Below are 18765 nucleotides of genomic sequence, written 5' to 3'. Positions count from 1 at the left end.
AAGATACTACCAAAATACCCACTAGGGTGGAGTAAGAAAAAAGCTTATCAAATTCTTCAAAGAATCATCCTTGATATCTTTCTATCTCATTTATTTCATAATACCCTTAGATATCTACTGATATCTATTATTTATCTTTTATAAAGACTTTTGCGCTAGACTACTAGAGTCATATTTTTTTAAGTAGTAGGACTTGTCCAAACCCCTCCCCAGTGGGGTGTATTTTTGTCTAGCGTACAATAACAAGACGTAAAGATGTTTGGGTTGTTGTTTCGAAGTGTTCGTCGTCCATTTTGTTTTGAATTGTCCAAGACAATGAGTTCTCAAGCCTCCTCCAAGGTACCTACCTCTCTTTCGAAACTAATACCTTCAACTTAATAAGCTGTTATGTTATTTTTCGAGTTTTATTCTCGGAAAACTGATTTCCGCTCGTGCAGAACTGACATTTTGAAAGTTCCGTCTGGGCTTTTATCCTGTTTTTTTGAGCGATTTATTCTGCTAAGATTATTTATTTTTTAATCTAGAAGGCATTTTTAGTTTCATTTTATATTTTCATCGACAGCTGGTAGAAATTCAATGCTAAAAGCTAGTTTTGACGGATAAAACAATACGAATTTATGCATTTTGGAAAGAAACAAATAGGGGTATGGTGGGAGTGGGGAGAGAGAGTAGCGTTGTCCTTCTCCAGTGTTCTTAGCTTGTTTAAAAATAGATAATTTATTTTCGGGGTCGCAGATAGGAAATAATTAAGGAAAGAAAGAATTGAGGAAGGAAAGAATGTTTATCTATTTGAAACCTTTATTCTCTTCCATTCATCCCAGCCTCCCATTGATCAAGCACTTACTCCCATTTCCTGGCTGATTGGGAAGTGGAAGGGAGAAGGTTGTGGCATTTATCCTACGATAAGTCCATTTACGTACCTTGAAGAGGTGACTTTTGACCATTTTGGGAAACCAATCCTCACCTATGAGTAAGTATGATCAAAAATATATTTTAGGTACCAAAAAATATGTAAGTATTCTTGTAGTAAATTAGAGGACAAACTGAAAAATTGAGTTAAAAAAATACGAATTGCTCAGGAATGGAGCCAGCATGTGCTACAAACCATTTTCCTTTCAAGCTTTTTGCATTAAGACAAATTTCTGATGGTGTTTTTGGTATGTCCTCTCGTAATACTAAGTTTTTACTCCGACAAAGGACTAGCAGTCGAAACATCAGTTTTTTCATCTTTTCACGGTGTAAAATATTTTACCCTTTTTTCATTACTGTTTCACTAGAAACACAGATGCAGCTCACACTAGTTTTTAGCTAGTTATCTCTTCTTATTTACTATGATATGGATTTATCAACATTATCAGCGTTCTCCAATTTCAGTGCAAAGAGCTTTAGCACTACTGACCAAACTCCCATGCATTATGAGAGTGGCTTCCTGAGGATAAAGCCTGGTACTACAACATTAGCTTTTATGGTAGCACAAAATGCAGGTAAAAACTTATAAATATGCACCATATGCACTCATATTCAAGTAATTCATGTTTTTTTTCAATACATAATCTCAGCCATGACGGTAATTTTTATCTAACAATTCAAGGTTTATCTTTTGTTAGTTTTGGTTGTTAAAACCACCAATATTTCTTCAAAGATGATAAGTCTACTAAATATCTGTAGATTAGGAGGGTCACTAAAAATGTTTTGCTTGAGGGGGCACCCAAATAATATTATTCCACAAAATTATGTAGGATCCCCACAGCCTTCACGTGCACACACCCACATATTTGGGATAATTTAAGCCTGGATTTTTTAGAGACTAAATCTAGATTATTTTATTATAAATTTTAAGGAATCAGTGAAGTTGAGGAAGGTGAGGTGAAGGACAAAGAGATTCATTTATTGTCACATACTATTGGAAGGATGACATTTGGAGCAGACCCTAAAGTGACCAAGGTATTAATAGTTGACAAATAGAACTTCCCAATAATATTTCTGCTGGAGTTACCACTAAACAATAGCTCAAAGTAAAGGTTGGTCTTAATGCATTAAAGGAAATGTATGGATACATCGAGGTCTTGATTCATAGCAGGCACTACCTTATCTTCCCTCCTCTTCGCCCCAAAGCACCACGCAGGCTAGGTTTTATGGTCACTCAACTTGCCGAGAGGCTTTACGAAATCATGTGATGGCAGCCATGACAGGAGGCTGGAAGAATTGAATCTGGTCATGAAAAAGAATTCTGTTTTCCAGGGGAAAGACTCCATTATTGTGCCTCCTGTCCTGGCTGCCACTGGTGATGGTGCAAACCATCTATAGACCCCTGGCATGTGACGTCAAAGCAGCTCAATTTTGAGGACATTTAAAAGCCCCATTGTTATGTCCTCCAAATTGAGCTGTATTCCGACATGCTGCAAGAGGTCTATTTGAGATAGGTCTGGTATCCACAGATTTCATTCAATAACAGATATGTGAGTTACACTCTATTGTCTTAAAACGATTGTTGCATTTGGATCAGTTTTTTATGCATTTGATTGTATTAACCCAAATGCTTGACTTAAAACAATTGTTTAAAGGCAATAAAGCCTAACTCGGATATCTACCCTGCATGGCAACCTTTTTGACTATAGCCTGAAATTTAACAAAAATCAAAAGGAATTCCCCAGCCTAAAGGAAATTATTTGTTGCTGAAGTCTTTTTTTAAAATCATTGATTGTATGTGTGTAGGTGGAAAGGATCTATCGCCTAACTACAGACCAGGACACCATGGAATACATTATGCACATGGAAACAGACCGTACACCTCACGCACAACACCTACACATCACTTACAAGAGAGTGAAAGACAACTAGAATACTAACAAGGTAGCAACGACAACCTGGCTAAAGTATCAGGAAGATAAATGGGAAAGTATAGAATCAATGGAATGAAGGAGAAAAAGCAGTTTCACATGAATGCAATAGAAAAGATAATATTTTGTAGACATAATGTATATTGACCTGCAATAGGTCTTATCTAAGATAGTGAGCATCCCAATATTGTGGTCTAGTTACAGTAACATCTTTCATTTATCATGCCTTAAATGGTGTAAACCACAGCTAGTAAACCAACAACTTGTAGTTTATTTATCAATGTGGCTCATGTGATGTGAGTTATGTTGGTTATACAGCCCGTTATCTGCACAAGAGTATTGAAGAACGCCGTTATTCAGCTACTGGAAAGCATCATCTAGGAGAACACGGTCTCACAACAGCACCACCCAGGCAGAACTTTACCATCTTAAAAAAGTGCAAAACTTAATTTGACTGCCTGATTTACGAAATGCTCATCATAAGAGAGGAGTCACACTAAATCAGACTCAATCAAAGCAAAACTCTTTTGTTGATAATCCTTTTCTATATAATCACTGTAGCATTATTGACCTTAAAATGTTTCTGACTTGAATATTGATTTACTTGATAATGACATCAGATGATGTTGAAACGTAATTTAGTAGCGTTTTTTATTCATTTTAAATCTATTATTAAAAGCTAAACTTATCATTAAATGGTGTTGTTTGTAGTAACCCAAGCTATACCAGAACGCATCATATTTTTGAAACTCAGAAAAGGTCTATGTAGTGATGGCTGTGCTGTGACATATTGGTTTGAAGTAAAGCTAAGATTTATTAGAATTTTGTTATATGTTTTTTTTAACTCTTCATAAACTAAGTAACATTTTCAATAAACACTAGTTTTATTAATCTAGTTTTGTGGATTTCTCTTTGTTTTGTCTTTGGAAAATTCTAAAATTCCAAATGTTAATAATATTTCCATTGTTAAGGAATGATACTTGATTTCATAACATAACATTTTTGTATAATTTTTGTATAATTTTTTGGGGATAATTTTTCAAAAGCTTTGAACAAACAAATCCATTTTAATTATCTCGCGTAATTTTTCTAAACCGAATTTAAACATAAATATAGTTTTATATGATTGAATGTGAAACTGTATTTTGGTAATATCTGTAATCAAGATATACCTTGTTTACTGGTAATCATAAGTGAATAATCCAGTAATCCTTTATATTTTGTAAAAAATTTACACCTTAGCTTTCCTCGTCTACAGGTGTAGTATTCGTCAAATTGAATACTCTATTAGCATTGTCCATTGTTGCCTTCGTAACCTCCTCAACATCAACCTCAAGGCACTTAGCAACAGTGTAAGCCACAACGGGAAGAGTACAAGGCTCATTTCTTCCAGTCTTGCATTTTGAGATCAAAGATCGGCATACGCTATCAAGATCTGTGATTGGTGCATTAGGGATCATGTATGGGGCATCACTTTCTAGTAGTATTCTATCCAGAGGGCAGTCTGCAATGGCTTCTCTCAGGTTCTTCCCAACTTTTTCTGCATTTGAAAAGAAAAGAATTCTGTCATTATGATATATTTAAAGTAACAGATATATGGTTCTAGATAACCTTTTAGCCTCCCAAAGCAAATTCCTTTTTCTTCACTGAGTATAATTTACTCCTATCCTTCCTAGTGCTACACAAATGTATAAGAAAAGATATACTGGAGTTTTGAAAATATAATTTTTTGATTTTTGTCGTAATAACTATTGGTACTCATTTCCTAAACCATTTCAGGGTTAAAAAGGTTTCATTAGAACAATGGCCAATAAATGGACAAGTTTGACTAAATTCAGCATTTTTGCAGCCAAATGCCTCTAAAGGGCCTGTCCTCTGGACTGGTGACATCTTCATCAGTCCTAATGTGGCTGGTCATTATGTTTAACCTTTGAGCACCTGTTATTTTTAGCTGGACAATTGGTTTTTGCTTGCCATCAAAAGAATTTGGCCTGCTCTTGTTTTCTAGCAAACTCATTTCCATCCATGCCTTGGTACAAAATTTTCTGTTACCAACCAACTTACCTTTGCAAATAAACCCTGTAATTCCAATATAAAAGCCCATTGCTACATAAGTTTTCATTTCTTGTTTTGTTCCAGTGAAGCAGTGAACCACGATAGGAGGCAGACGACCCCTGAACTTGCTTAGGATTTCCATGAATTTCTGGTGGGCTGCACGCTCATGTGCAAGAAGAGGCTTCTTAAACTCGCAGGCCAATTCAACCTAGAAAAATAATTTTTAAAGCAATTTCCCAAAGAACTCACTTCTTTTTGGGCTGATCAATGTTAGGGATGGCTAACTCACAGATCAAACGCTGAAACAACCCCTGGGTGGTGGTTGATCTAAGTCAGAGCATGGCTAACTCAAAGATCCAATTGGAATTTGATTGTTGGGTTAGGTCTTGTGAAGGGATGAAAAACAAAGAACCCAGGGAAAAAAACAACCTGAATAACTTAACAAACTCTACTCACACGTAATGCAGAGTCCACAAGGGCTATGCTACCCTTGAAGTATCCCACAATGCATTGTGTTTAGGGGTCATATCCATCCTAAGGGTATTTAAAAACATACCTGCTTTTCAAAAGCTTCTATTTGGTTTTCCTGCTTGGAGTAGTTTCTGTGGAAATCCAAACCCACTTCACCAACTGCAACTACTTCTGGCAATGAAACCAGTCTTTTCATGACTTCAAGAGTTTTTGCATTCCATTGTTTTTCAGCAAAGTGTGGGTGAATACCAACACCAGCATAGATGAAACCTGGGTGACGATTTGCAAGTAGGACTGCTTTGTCAGACATTTGAATAGTGTTGCCTGTCAGGATCATCTTCTCTATACCAGCATTAAGTGCTCTGTCGAGTACAAAGTCTAGATCCAGAGAGAAGCTGTAAGAAGAGACAAAAAAAATTAAACATTTTTTCGAACTCTGAGACAACCTCTGGGCTGATCCAAGTTAGGCCATGGCAGGCTCAGTAGGCCCCTGAAACAACCTATGTTGTCCTAGTCAGGGCATGGATAGCTTACAGACTGATCCCTGAAACACCCTCTAGGCTGACCAGAGTAAGGTTACAGCTAACACCTTACTTACATTTTATTTGTTAAATTGATGGCTACATCAATGAGAGCCAGCTTCTTTTCCACTGGGATAGACACCTGTTCGTAGGATATTGGATGTCCACCGTACCTTCGGTTACGAATATTTCCAGGTCTGGGCCAAGCGCCACTGGCATAATTTGCCATATCGAATGGCACAAAAACATTTGGGCTAGAATACATAGATGGCTGGCTACCCTTGCCATAAACTGGCTGAACAACTATCCTCTTGTCCATATACTTGGTGTTATTTAGATCAGTCATGTGGGTCCCAAGATGAGTGGGAACATTAACATATGCAAAACCTAAAGACTTGCCCGACTTGTCAAGTGGCAGATCGACCCAGCTGGATGATCGTAAGTATGGAGTTGCATCTAATCCAAGGTACTTTGCGAGGCTCTCCTTGGTTGATTTCGGAGATAGGTTACCTAAGGATAAAAATGTTTTAAGCTCGATTCATGGATTATAGCAGGCAGTTGTCATGGAAACTTTTGGGAATTAAATACATAAGCATATGGCTGGGTGAGGGAGGGGGGAGGGGGAGAAGGGGAAGTTGGTGGATAAAGTTGGTAAAAATAAGAACAAAGAGTAATGTAAATCTAAAGAGGAAGCTATAAACTGGCTTGATAGGTCGTACTGTTCTAAACTGATTAAAAAAAAACAAAAAAACTTGTCATCGCTTATCACCACCGCAATTACAGCAGTGACGCAACTCAATAGGGTCGAACTGAAAGCATGTTAAGGTGCCTCTGGGGCAGCCATTCTACAGTCCATGTATGACCCCGGAGCACAACTCTAACCAGTTTGAATTAGTTAGGGTTGATTTGATTTTTATAAGTATATAGTATTTCGTCCAATTCCTATTACCAATGCTGATGATATGAAGTCTAGCTTGGCTAATGAATTATTTGAGAAATTCTAAACATTTGTTTAAATGGAATATATAAGGCACGTGATAAAGCTAGATGTCAAACTGTCAAAACAAACTCTATGCTATAAATCTAATCTTGGCCTACTTTAAATGAAAGCATTATTACGAAAAAGATATCTATGCTTCAGTATCGTGATTGGAAAACCTGGCTTTCTTGTACGAATATTTCTGAAGGGCTGCAAACAGCAATGAGGATGGAAAGCAAGCTTCATGTGGAAAGTTTTGTATTTTTGTTAAATATGTCTTGTGGATAGAAAAACGCAAACAAATATTAAAGCCCTATTATTCAATCCTTTTGAAAACAAGGAGTATTTAAGTTAATACGCCTGAAAGCTCAAAGAATTGCGAAAACAAAGTCAAGCGTTCAGCAGGCAGGTTACATGATACTGTCAAACTCACGTGTAGTCAAAGACCTAACATGACATTTTGAAGGCACAAATTTGAACATTTTTCATTTAAATCTTACTTAATTTCTTCTTCTAGGCTCACTTACTGATGTGAAACTTTTGATTTCCAGCCATTTTGGTTGAATTTGATGGGAAATAAGGGAAGAAATTGCCTTATTTTGAGGAACGCTTTAAAGATGGCAGTCAGTAAAGAAAGACAAGATGCGCTTCGGATGATCTGAGAAACGGAAGTGAACTGCGCGCGACCCACATGTCAAGTCACGTGTATAAACCGTAATTTTGGCGGGAAATAAGCACAGGAGCCCCAAGTAGATTTTTAGTAGATTTTAAAAAAAATAAAGATAATGAAGATTTATTATATGACCCCTAGAATGTTTTTTATCAGTTTTAAATGTTTTTCTATTAATAAAAAAGAAGTAATCAATTTGCAAAATAAAATAATAAATTAAGATCAAGCTTGGGCTTCCTTTGAGTTTACCAGTCTCTCCGGTTCGATGCATATTATAAATGAATTAAAAATGGTTGCAGAGTTGCTGTTTAGCTATCTTGTTCATGAGTTAAAACACCTGAATTAAATATTAGGTTCAAAGTTTTGGCAATGCCATTGATAAAATTAAAGCATGTTGTGTCCTTTAGCAGTGAGGATACTTCACATCCGACTTCAAATTTGCTGAAACCAGAGAATTATAGGAAGTGGAGATGTGCAGAACCAGGAGGAAAACAAGCTGTCGTCGTGTTAGAGGTCAGGATAAAACTACCCTTTTAGAAATAATATATATAAAGCTCGCGTTTGAGACGTGCAACTGACAATATTTTACTATCGTGGAAGAGAGGTTTGGGTGGAATTAATAAGCTTATTAATTGTTATTGTAAAAATGCAAAAAAATTAATTAAATTTTGTTGGGTTTTCTATCTTTTTGTACAGTTTGAGAAAGCAACCAAAATCCATAGCATTGATATTGGTAAGTGCTCCTCAGTACACAAGTTTAATACTGAAGATGACATAGATAATGATGATGGTGATAAATGATGACTGATGGGGGTAATATAGTGATGGTGTTAATGCATGATGATGATGCCTTGTGGTGATGATGACTAGGGGGAGGGGGGTACTCCCCTATATTCACTATATGGGTACCTGCTACCAAATGTGCTGCCCCCCCTCCCGGGATGATAATGATGGTGATGGCAAGCAAGGTCTGATGACTAACACTGACAATAACCATTATTGATGGCATTGATTTATGTCAAGGTAACAATGGCTCAGCTCTTATTGAAGTCTTGGTTGGAAGATCATCAGATTCAAGTGAAAATTTTAAGGTAAGAACAATTATCCTTAATTGCTTATTGAATGAAATTTCTATTTTTTTTTTGTCACTCCTGAATCTATCCTCTAACCAGACTATTCAGCAATATACCCATCTTTCGTTATGTTCGTTCTTTCATTCATTTATCCATCCATCCATCCATCCACCCACCCACCCACCCAACCACCCACCCGCCCGCCCACCCCTCCATCCATCCATCCATCCATCCATCTATCCATCCATCCATCCATCCATCCATCCATCTATCCATCCATCCATCCATCTATCCATCCATCCACCCAACCACCCACCCGCCCACCCACCCGCCCCTCCATCCATCCATCCATCCATCCATCCATTTCTTTCTTTCTTTCTTTCCCTTTTAATTTCTTTATACATTTTATTTCAAATATTTATTTGACTACTATGTAGGTTATACTAGTGACGTCTTCCTTTATGACTCCCGCAGAAAGCAAATCATTTACTAGCACCAACAGAGTAAGGATGTTTGGTAAGCTTGAAACTACTTTAAATTTTCTATATATTTTCATTCAAGTTCATTCTGATATTAATCCTTTCACTTATTAAATCCATTTTCTCATTAATCCATTCAATTTTTCATTCAGTCATTGAGTCTTTCAGTCATTAATTAATTAATTAATTAATTCACTTGTTTCTTTTTGCTCATTCATTTATTAATTTATTCAATCCTTTGTTTATCTCGTTATTTTTGATTGGTCTATGTTTCATTATATTTACTTATAAGGACCAGACAAGTTGTCTAAACCAGTTGCAGATGAAAAGTGGGATAGAGTCAAGGTAGTTTGCACTCAACCATTCAATAAGGTAAGCAGCCATCTTCAAAATTCCTGATAAGCATCCCTGCCTTTTGTATATTTTTTGGTTCCCCCTAAGCCACAAGACCCCCAAAAAATACTACTTAACCATCTCTAAAACTTCTATTTTAGATGATTCTTTTATTCTTTGTTAATTGAATTCTTGTGATAAAATTTTTTACATATGTCATGAGGAATTACAGTTTGATAAATTAAGTGTTCCTTTGTAGATTGGTATCATTATTATGGATCAACTGCTGCAACAACCTTAAAATTATAGATTTAAAATTCCTTATGATGGGCACTTATCTAGTTTGATAAATATCTATTTTTTTGATAGCATGAACGATATGGTCTGTCATTCGTGTCACTCCATTCTCCACCAGAAGACTCGGCAGCAAAAGACGACAAGGATGCTATTCCTGTAAGAACATTAAATATATTCCTTTACCATAATTTATGATAAGCTGCCTTTCCCTGTGAGTAGTCTCCAATAGCAAAAAAAATATATTTCAAATTTTCAAATGTTATCAATACCCTGAAACAGTCTCTGATTGATCTAAGTCAGGGCATGGCTACCTCACAGATCAAACCCTGAAACAGTCTCTGGACTGATCTAAGTCAGGGCGATGCTAGCTCAGAGATTTGAAATTTAGTGTGTAGAGTTTTGCAGAGAGAAGAAAGTTCTGGAGAACCTGAAGAAAAACCCTCAAATCGAGGGAGAAACCTAACAAACTTTACTCATGCGTGGGAATCCAACTTGACAACACTATGATGAAAGGCGTGTGCACTACCCCCTATGCCACCTTCAATTAAGCCTTTTTGCATTTACCATATTATTCAGACTCCAAAGAGGTTAGGAAGTTTTACTTTACGAGATGAAGAAGAAGATGCTATTACTCCAGGAAGTTTGTTCTTAAAAAAGAAAATGGCCAGCCCTCCTGCAGCATCAACTGCTGCATTAGTCCGTGATGCTTCAACCAGTTCGTCCAATGAGAAGACATCAGTGGGAGATACTTTCAGGAATAGGCAACCAGTTGCCAGTAAACTAAAGGAAGAGAAGGAACCCACACCAGTTAAACAGGATCCAAAACCAGTCAAACAGGATTCAAAACCAGTCAAGCCTGATAGACCTGCTAAGCCTGTCACACCTGTAACCAAAGTAAATATTCATATTAATGCTATTAGTTCAGTTTTCTTATGACTGTGAAAAGCTCATGGCAGAAACCGGTTTGTGACAAGGCAAGGAATACATCAGACCAATTGCATGATTGAGAATTTACTCTCCATCCAATGAAGTGTCTGAAACATGGCATGAAGATGGAGCAGATGCGGTTATGCCAGGATCATGGCACTGTCAGACCAATCACATTGCATGAGAAAAAAATCAGCCAACCAAAATTTTAGAAAACATAACAGTTGCGGTAAGAAATGCATACAGTACAATGTTTTCAAAGTCATACGAAAACTGCTTTATTATGGATTATGGGTTAACATACAGTGATTCCAAATAGCATGTGCAAATCATACAAGTTTTGGTGAATGTCAATCAATGCATTTCCATGACTTACTATATATATAGGCATGTGCAACTGAAAAGTTTATGTTTTTGACAATATTGTGGAAACACTTTGATTGGAGGCCACCAACGCTATTTTGTTGGATGCAAATTGTAAGATTTGTCACATGTGACATGTTAAATTTAACAGGTACAACATGTAAAGAAATATGATCTAGAGGGGGAGGGGTGGGGTTATCTGGTACCCAAAAACTTTGAAAGTAAAATCCTGTATTTTGTCCTCAAATATCTGCGATTCTAAAATTTTTCTGGTATAACATGTAAACAAATATGATCTAGAGGGGGAGGGGTGGGGTTATCTGGTTCCCAAAAACTTTGAAAGTAAAATCCCATATTTTGTCCTCAAATATCTGCAAAACTAAAAGTCAAATCTTATCATTTATTAAAGAGGTCAGGTCCCTATTTTTGAACTTAATGTTTCAACCCGTTTTCACTATTTGTTTACTTGCTAGGATACCACAAAAAGAAAACATGACACTACTTCAGAAGAAAAACCATCAAAGGTACATTACTTTGTAATTTGCTTAGCACTGTTGATACACACTGATCAACATATTTGACAATGCATTCTAACCATCTGCCCAAAACCATATTTTGTTTTTCATATTTCTAGTCTGCCTCATCTAGCAGAAGTACACCACCTCAAAAGAGAAAAAAAAGTAAGTTTGATCATCAACATTGTCGCTAGGGTATAACTCTATTGACTACTCTTAAAAATACAGTCATTTCTAAATTCAAATTTGTCCAGGAGTTGCTTGTTTGTTATTCTTATTTCTCCTTTTCTTTTCTATTTCAATTAAGTGAAGCTAAACCTGCACATTCTAGAAATGACGGTATTTTTAAGACTAATGAATAGCTAAGCCAGGGTACCCTTTTGTTACTTTGATTAAACATTTCCAAGTGCTTATAGTGGTTTGTATTCTTTCCTTGAAGCATCAACTCAGCCTTCGGCTAATGTTCCTTTCAATCAAATATTGGTGAGTACCTAAATTTTTCTCAATTATCATCAATATCATCATAATAGAAATTAAAATTAGAATTCCTATACAACTACATGTATCCAACATCATTACCATCATTAACATAGTGATCATCACCATGGTGACTATCAACTAGCATTATCATATTATAGCATCAGCATAATGCATCATTGTCATTATGTAAATTATCATCATCGGCAGCAGCAGCATCATTACCATCATTGTCCTTTATCATTATCAGCATCATCATCTTCATTATCATCACCATCATAATACATCATTATCATCATGTCAGTTGTCATCACGAATCCATCAGCAGCAGAATTATCATTATAGCATAGATTTTATAGAAAGCATGGAACAGTGTTGAAATGTCTTCAAACTCATTTTATCTTGAAAGAAAGGCGTTGTTTTTGTACTGAGTGGTTTCAAAAACCCCAAAAGAGGTGATCTTAGAGACAAAGCCCTAGAAATGGGAGCACAGTATAAACCAGACTGGATGTCAGGCTGTACTCACTTGATGTAAGTAGACAGATGTCATGCTTAATTATGCTTTAGAGAGGATTCACTTATTAGAGAGGTGGGGGGGGGGGGGGGGGGGGAGGATTTTGGGACATCAAGCACTATAACCACCAAAAGTTTCAGCCATTTTGAGCTTATTCCCACAGAGATATTCTGCATTTTATCATTTGACTTTTTAAAATATTCCTGGGACTTTCATGTCTTTTCTTGGGTTACAATGAATTTACCGAGAGTTCGATTTTATAACTCGCTGTATTTGACATCTATTCTACACTATCTTTGAAATCTGGTTGTCAATAAGATGAAGGTAAGGTGTCTGTAAGTGGCTGATAATGTAACGGTAAGGTGTCGGTAAGTGGTTGGCCAACCACTTACTGACACCTTACCGTATGGTGGGGATTGTTCACAATAGCCGTTGATGTCATCATTTTGGGATTTCTGATTTGAATATCTCGGCAACAAAAAGAGATATCAAAGAAAAGTAAAGGCCATTGTTATTTATTTGATAAGGGCTTTCAAATCATGAATAGATCCTGTAGGGTCAATAGACACTTTAAACAAAAATAATAATACTCAAGAGAATGACGTGGTCTGGTCATCACTTTGGGATTTCTGATTTGAATATCTCAGCAATGAAAAGAGATATGAAAGAAAAGTAAAGGCCATTGTTATTTATTTGATAAGGGCTTTCAAATCATGAAGAGATCCTATAGGGTTGATAGGCACTTTAAACAAACAAATAATACTCAAGAGAATGACATGTGGTCTGATATGGTAAAACACTATGCTCAAGGTAAGGAGGTCCACTATTTGACTAATATAATTGTCATTTTTTTTCTATGAAAATTCAGATGTGCCTTTTCAAATACTCCAAAATACAATCAAGTCAAAGGTAAAGATATTGAGACCTCCATAATTCTACGAAATTCCTACCCCAATTTTATCACTAACTTATTTTTTCTCTTTTGTATTTAAACAGGAAAAGGAAAAATTGTGACTGAAAAATGGATTAATGAATGCTACAGAAAGAAAAGGAAGTTGCCAACTAGAAAGTGAGGATGCTCTACAGAAAGTGCAATTTATTGTAGTAATTTTTATATACAGTTATTAATTTCTCTTTTTTCCTTCTTCAAATAAACTTAGCTTTCATCTTCCTGGAGATACAAGCTCAACAGAAGAGAGTACTGAGGAAGAAGAGGAAGAAGTGGAAGAACAAAAAGAGCCATCAACGTCACACAAAAAACAACACTCATCTCCACCTACTAAAGATGAGTCCAAGTCTGATAACGTGTCCCGGAATTCTCCTTCTGAAGAACCAAAGTCTACTGAAGATAATAAAAAGAACCAAATAGGTAATCTGTTAGCATTCAATTTTGAACAATCCCTCAGGGAATCAAGGGTGCTGTAGTGCAGCCACTAGTCCAGTCACCTCTAGCCTCTGGGGTCTCAGGTTTGATTCCTGTACTCAATATCCCTCAAGTGATGTAAAGTTTATTGGATCTCTTCATCAATTTGAGGTGGAGAGGCAGAGTGAGAGGCGGAGTGAGAGGTGGAGTGAGAGGCAGAGTGAGAGGTAGAGTGAGAGGTAGAGTGAGAGGCGGATTGAGAGGCAGAGTGAGATGCGGAGTGAGAGGTGGAGTGAGAGGCGGAGTGAGAGGTGGAGTGAGAGGCAGCACCTTAGCAGTGCACTCCAGATCCTGTAATTGTGCTTCCAAAACATTAATAACTAAAAAAATTTTTCATAAGGAGGACCATCCATTCCAAAAAAGAAAGGTATTGTCTTTGATGAATCTACTGATGATGAAAAGGAAAAGGAAGATTTACCAACAAAAGAAGAAAGCGCCAGTGACCAGGACACTGAAGATGAACTGGAAAAGTAAGGGGAAATTCTGTGTGTGAAAATCGGTGTCGGTAGGATGTCAGCTAACAGCATACCTACACCTTACATCGCCCTAACAACACTTCTTTTTACATTAAATGGGCTGAGCACCCTAAATAACAACCATAGGGACACTTTACAGACTACCTACTAATACCCTAACGACAATCTACCAAAACCCTGCCTAACATCCTAAATACACCCTATGCTACCCAACCCCCTACTAACACCCTATTGAGGCCCCCCAAGATCAAAACATGGGGAATGCACAATTAAGGCAAGTTATGACAAATGATAGTTAAACAGAAGTTGTATTTTATTTCCATACTAGGATCCATCAAACTGAAAGAAAAGAGAACAGCTGTGATGAAAATGATGATGATGATGATGATGATATTTATGATAAGTCAACTGAGGATGAAGAAGAAGAAGAAGAAGGTAAAACAATCATCATTAGTCAGGTCAAGCAGGGTTCGATGTGAGAGTTAGCTGTGCCCTGACTTAGATCAGCCCAGAGGTTGTTTCAGGGTTTTGTCTGTGTTAGCCACGCCCTGTTTTCTATGATTTTTGATTCTTAGGAAACCACACTTCAGCATGTTTTTATTCCTTGTTAATCATTCTTGCAACAGATGTTAAAAGTGGTCCAGAGTCTGGCTCTGAGGGGCTACCCGAACTCCCTGACTTCCTTTCCCACAAGCACTTCTTGTTGTACGGAGAAATGGATCAGCCAACAAGACGATCTCTTATACGTTATATAACGGCTTATAATGGGTAAATACATAATCTACACCCAAGATAGCTATATGTTAAATTGTTAATGACAGATTAAAATCTCATCAATCTTATATCCATACTAAAGGAATTTAAAACGTGAGCATATCTCTGTGCTGTGATATAAACATGCTGGGAGCTGTGGGGCATGAAAGAACCAAGATGAGAAACATGAGGCATAGAAGATTTTTTCTATTGCTTTTCAAGTGCTCTACAGCTCCCAATGTGTTTATATCACAGTACAGAGAAATAAACAGCCGTGAGCGTGTCTCTGTCCTCTGATATGAACATGGTAGCTAGCCAATCAGGTCGTGTTAGCAAGGGCGGATCCAGCCAAAATTTTAGGGGGGACTAATTGAGTTTCTTCCGTCAACACAACAGAAAACAATAAAAAAAGCATCTAATTCTTCAGTTTTGTTTTGCTTTTTTTTTCTGAAGGGGGGGTTTCAGCCCCCCTTTGCTCCCCCTGGATCCGCCCTTGGTTAGATTTCAAATGTTTTATTATAATAATTAAATAATTTTGTCATCTAAACTTATTTCAAATTCCATTCAATTTCCAGCATTTTAGAAGAGTATATGAATGACACAGTAGACTTTGTTGTAACTGATGAAAAGTGGGACCAAAATTTTGAGGATGTGAGTAATGTATTTAATTATTTCAATTTTTGTTTGTGGTATTGTTTCCAACAACTGAGCAGTTTTTGTTGCATAGAATCATTTTACTTTCTACTCACAAGATGACCTGCGCACACAATATACACTCTTATGACATGAGATGCCTTGTGATGTGCTAGCCATGGTATATTGATTAATACACCATGAACACATCCATGAACTTTGACAAGGCAGATTTCAAGCCTACGCTCTTGTGTATTCTGTGATTATGCAATAAAATGTTTGCATGATTACAGAAAATATATTCAAGCCATGGTATATAGAATGATATACCATGACCACCACCTGAATTAATACATTCAGTCACATCGCTGTGCAGTTATTGTTTTAATTATGATATGATGACTTACATGATTATGGAAATATCTTCAGTCATGGTGTAGAGAATTATATACCGATGACCAAACCAAGAATGAATGCATTAAGTCATATTGTTGTGCAATTATTTTTGTAAAATGACTTGCATAATTATGGAAATATATCTTCCAATTCATGGTGTATAGAATAATATACTCTGCACTGCGTTAAACAATAATACCTGTATACAGTATGTGTTGGCCATAGTATGTTGAATAAGGAATTACGATCGCACCTTCAATCTATATGTTAAAACATTTTTTCGCATCGAAAACTAAAATACCGACTTTGAAATACATGCAAGACTCTATTTTTATAATGCTGACATATTTTTAAACCATGGTCTATTGGATAACAGACCATGATCACACCCATAGTAAACAATTCTATCTAGAATTCTATGTATCTATCTTCTTACAATTCGTCTCATGAACACATTTTTACCATACATTCCATACATGGAGTCTTTTTAGTTCAACTTTTCATTGCAGTTTATTTAAACCAAAGTTTCCTCGATAAACTGATCGTTCTCAGAAGAAAAACACTCTCTGGAACCTAGGAATCTTGAGCAAGATGATTTCATCTCTCGCACACAGTCCTCGCGATTTATTCTCTTGCCAAAAAAAAGAGTATCTTTTTTTTTTAATTGCGCCCTTCCTGTTCCCCAGGCACTCAGTGAAAACGCCTCGCTGGCTTTTGTTCGACCCAAGTGGATCTTCACATGCCATGAGAAGTTAAAACTGGTTCCATTCCAGCCTTATATTATCACGCCGTCGTAAAACTCACTAGTTGTTTTAGAACTCTGTACCTGTTGAGACTGTTCTGCACTTCTGCAAGTTGCAATAATTTTCTGTGCGTTACGCGCTGCAACTGCATTATTTTCTAAATCCGGAACAGTTTTTTCTCGCGAGATAATTTTGATCAAAAATAACATCACACACAAAACGCCTTTTGTATTTCCACCTCCGTACAGGCACTTCAACTAACAAGGCGTCAACTGAATGCAATAGTATTACACAGATACACCTCATGTTCATACTTCTAACTGTCTAACACGATTCATTCGGATTTGCGCTTTTTAACACTTTAGAAACAAAAAGAAAAACACATTTATATCAATATAGTCACGAAACGAGAAAAATACCTGTGAGAAACTGTGAGTAAACTGGAATAATGATGTTCTTATTGTTCATACTTATTAGACAGTCAAGTTGAAAATAATAATAATTATAAAAGGTAGGGGAGAAGACACGTGAAAGTCTTTGTAATGCGTCATGGCATTCAAATGGCTTCCGACTGGAATGTAAGCGTGGTTGTTGAACTACAGCGCTACCCCTTGGAGTAGGGTTGTAGTAGAAAGACTTAATAAAAATCTTGGGGTAGATAGGGCTTTACGGGTGAAAGTCTTTGTGATGCACCTTGGCATTCAAATGGCTTCCGTTTGGAATGTAAGCGTGGTTGTTGCACTACAGCGCTACCTCTTGGAGTAGGGGTGTAGTAGAAATACTTTACTGAAAATCTTGGGGTAGATAGGGCTTTACGGATGAAATTCTTTGTGATGCGCCTTGGCATTTAAATGGCTTCCGACTGGAATGTAAGCGTGGTTGTTGAACTAAAACGCTAACCTCTTGAAGTTGGAGTGTAATGGAAAAACGTTACTGAAAAACCTTGGGGTAGCTGGGCATTTAAATGATGCGCCTTGGCATTTAAATAAGTAAGACAACTAAAAATCTTAGTTGTGTTCTTGTTGACTTGAGCTACTGCATACAGCATCGCTTCTAGTCGATGTATCCCTCTCTCGCTATCCAGTTCACCGCATGACTGACCGAATATGGTATTGGGAAAAAGCCCGCCAAGTGTGATGTCAGCAAGCTTGTAATCTACATTTTTATTGTAAAGTAAAGGTGCTCGCATCATAGACAACCTGTTGCTACATAGATAATTGCTGTCCCACGGGTCCTGTTTGCTTTTCCTGAAAGAACTTACCCTGATTGTTAGTATTGTCATTATACTTGTCACCATGTTACAGATATTGAAACCTGTCAATGATTTCTGTCACGCTGAATGGTAAAGCGCACGAAATGTAAGCAGTTTTCTGTGAGTAGACTTTGTTTGGTAGGGTATATATCTGTTTTACTGTAAAACTTTTTTGAATTTTCCCCTATGTTTTCGCTTTTCTGCTTTCTAAACAAAAGTCGAAAGCCAAAAAAAGGTAAATTTTTAATGGCTTTTGACTTTGGAAAAGTGAAATTGCCACAAGTTGTCACTGATTACAAAGGCAGTATTTTTGCAGGTCACAACCTGAGAGAACGTGTGCAACCCACTAACTGAGTGCAACGCACGCTATCCAGTCATCGAATCAGGGCATTCGAAACGAACGAACGAAAACCATTTGAGAGTCAGATGCAACCCACTACAGTCTATCCAGTCATCCAATCACAACATTCGGAACAAAAGGACCTTTTTCAAACCTTTTTCGAGATATTTTCTAGTAAATATTGATATTCGTCTAGATATTTTTGTTAGCTAAACTTGAGATAAGTTTTTTTCTT

At 36.8% G+C, this 18765-nt stretch overlaps 3 protein-coding genes across 5 annotated transcripts; 2 read left to right on the top strand and 1 right to left on the bottom strand.

Moving 5' to 3' along the window:
- Positions 1 to 202: 202 nt before the first annotated feature.
- On the top strand, positions 203 to 3735 carry LOC116291169 (peroxynitrite isomerase THAP4). Its single transcript, XM_031698300.2, has 5 exons — positions 203 to 339; positions 822 to 970; positions 1375 to 1484; positions 1841 to 1944; positions 2716 to 3735. Exons 1-5 carry the CDS (start codon positions 256 to 258, stop codon positions 2839 to 2841), a joined length of 573 nt encoding a protein of 190 aa, XP_031554160.1. The 5' UTR covers positions 203 to 255; the 3' UTR covers positions 2842 to 3735.
- LOC116291154 (uncharacterized) lies at positions 3089 to 7527 on the bottom strand. Of its 2 annotated transcripts, none has more exons than XM_031698280.2 (5): positions 7394 to 7527; positions 5965 to 6397; positions 5452 to 5761; positions 4905 to 5103; positions 3089 to 4380 (listed from the first exon to the last, which is right to left on the bottom strand). In XM_031698280.2, the coding sequence occupies exons 1-5, from the start codon at positions 7419 to 7421 to the stop codon at positions 4079 to 4081; spliced, it is 1272 nt and encodes a 423-aa protein (XP_031554140.1). In that variant the 5' UTR covers positions 7422 to 7527; the 3' UTR covers positions 3089 to 4078. The 2 variants fall into 2 exon arrangements, with proteins under 2 accessions (XP_031554140.1, XP_031554148.1); XM_031698288.2 differs by having other exon boundaries at positions 7367 to 7521.
- A 310-nt stretch (positions 7528 to 7837) lies between these two features.
- On the top strand, positions 7838 to 18136 carry LOC116291143 (DNA repair protein XRCC1). Of its 2 annotated transcripts, XM_031698269.2 has the most exons (19): positions 7838 to 8049; positions 8233 to 8269; positions 8560 to 8627; positions 9047 to 9125; positions 9381 to 9460; positions 9791 to 9874; positions 10295 to 10612; positions 11482 to 11532; positions 11643 to 11688; positions 11963 to 12006; positions 12410 to 12531; positions 13383 to 13423; positions 13511 to 13583; positions 13675 to 13883; positions 14278 to 14407; positions 14742 to 14848; positions 15040 to 15181; positions 15742 to 15817; positions 16882 to 18136. In XM_031698269.2, exons 1-19 carry the CDS (start codon positions 7906 to 7908, stop codon positions 16990 to 16992), a joined length of 1962 nt encoding a protein of 653 aa, XP_031554129.2. In that variant the 5' UTR covers positions 7838 to 7905; the 3' UTR covers positions 16993 to 18136. The 2 variants fall into 2 exon arrangements, with proteins under 2 accessions (XP_031554129.2, XP_088887870.1); XM_089031744.1 differs by lacking the exons at positions 7838 to 8049; positions 8233 to 8269 and having other exon boundaries at positions 8581 to 8627; positions 9084 to 9125.
- The last annotated feature ends 629 nt before the right edge of the window (positions 18137 to 18765 follow it).

The sequence above is a fragment of the Actinia tenebrosa genome, unplaced genomic scaffold (genome assembly GCF_029948245.1).
Source record: "Actinia tenebrosa isolate PJP-AT-01 unplaced genomic scaffold, QUT_ActTen_1.0 PGA_scaffold0__85_contigs__length_37466705, whole genome shotgun sequence".
In the NCBI taxonomy this organism is placed as follows: Eukaryota; Metazoa; Cnidaria; class Anthozoa; order Actiniaria; family Actiniidae; genus Actinia; species Actinia tenebrosa.
Note: the sequence above shows the minus strand (reverse complement) of the source record. Positions and strands in the feature narration are given on the sequence as shown.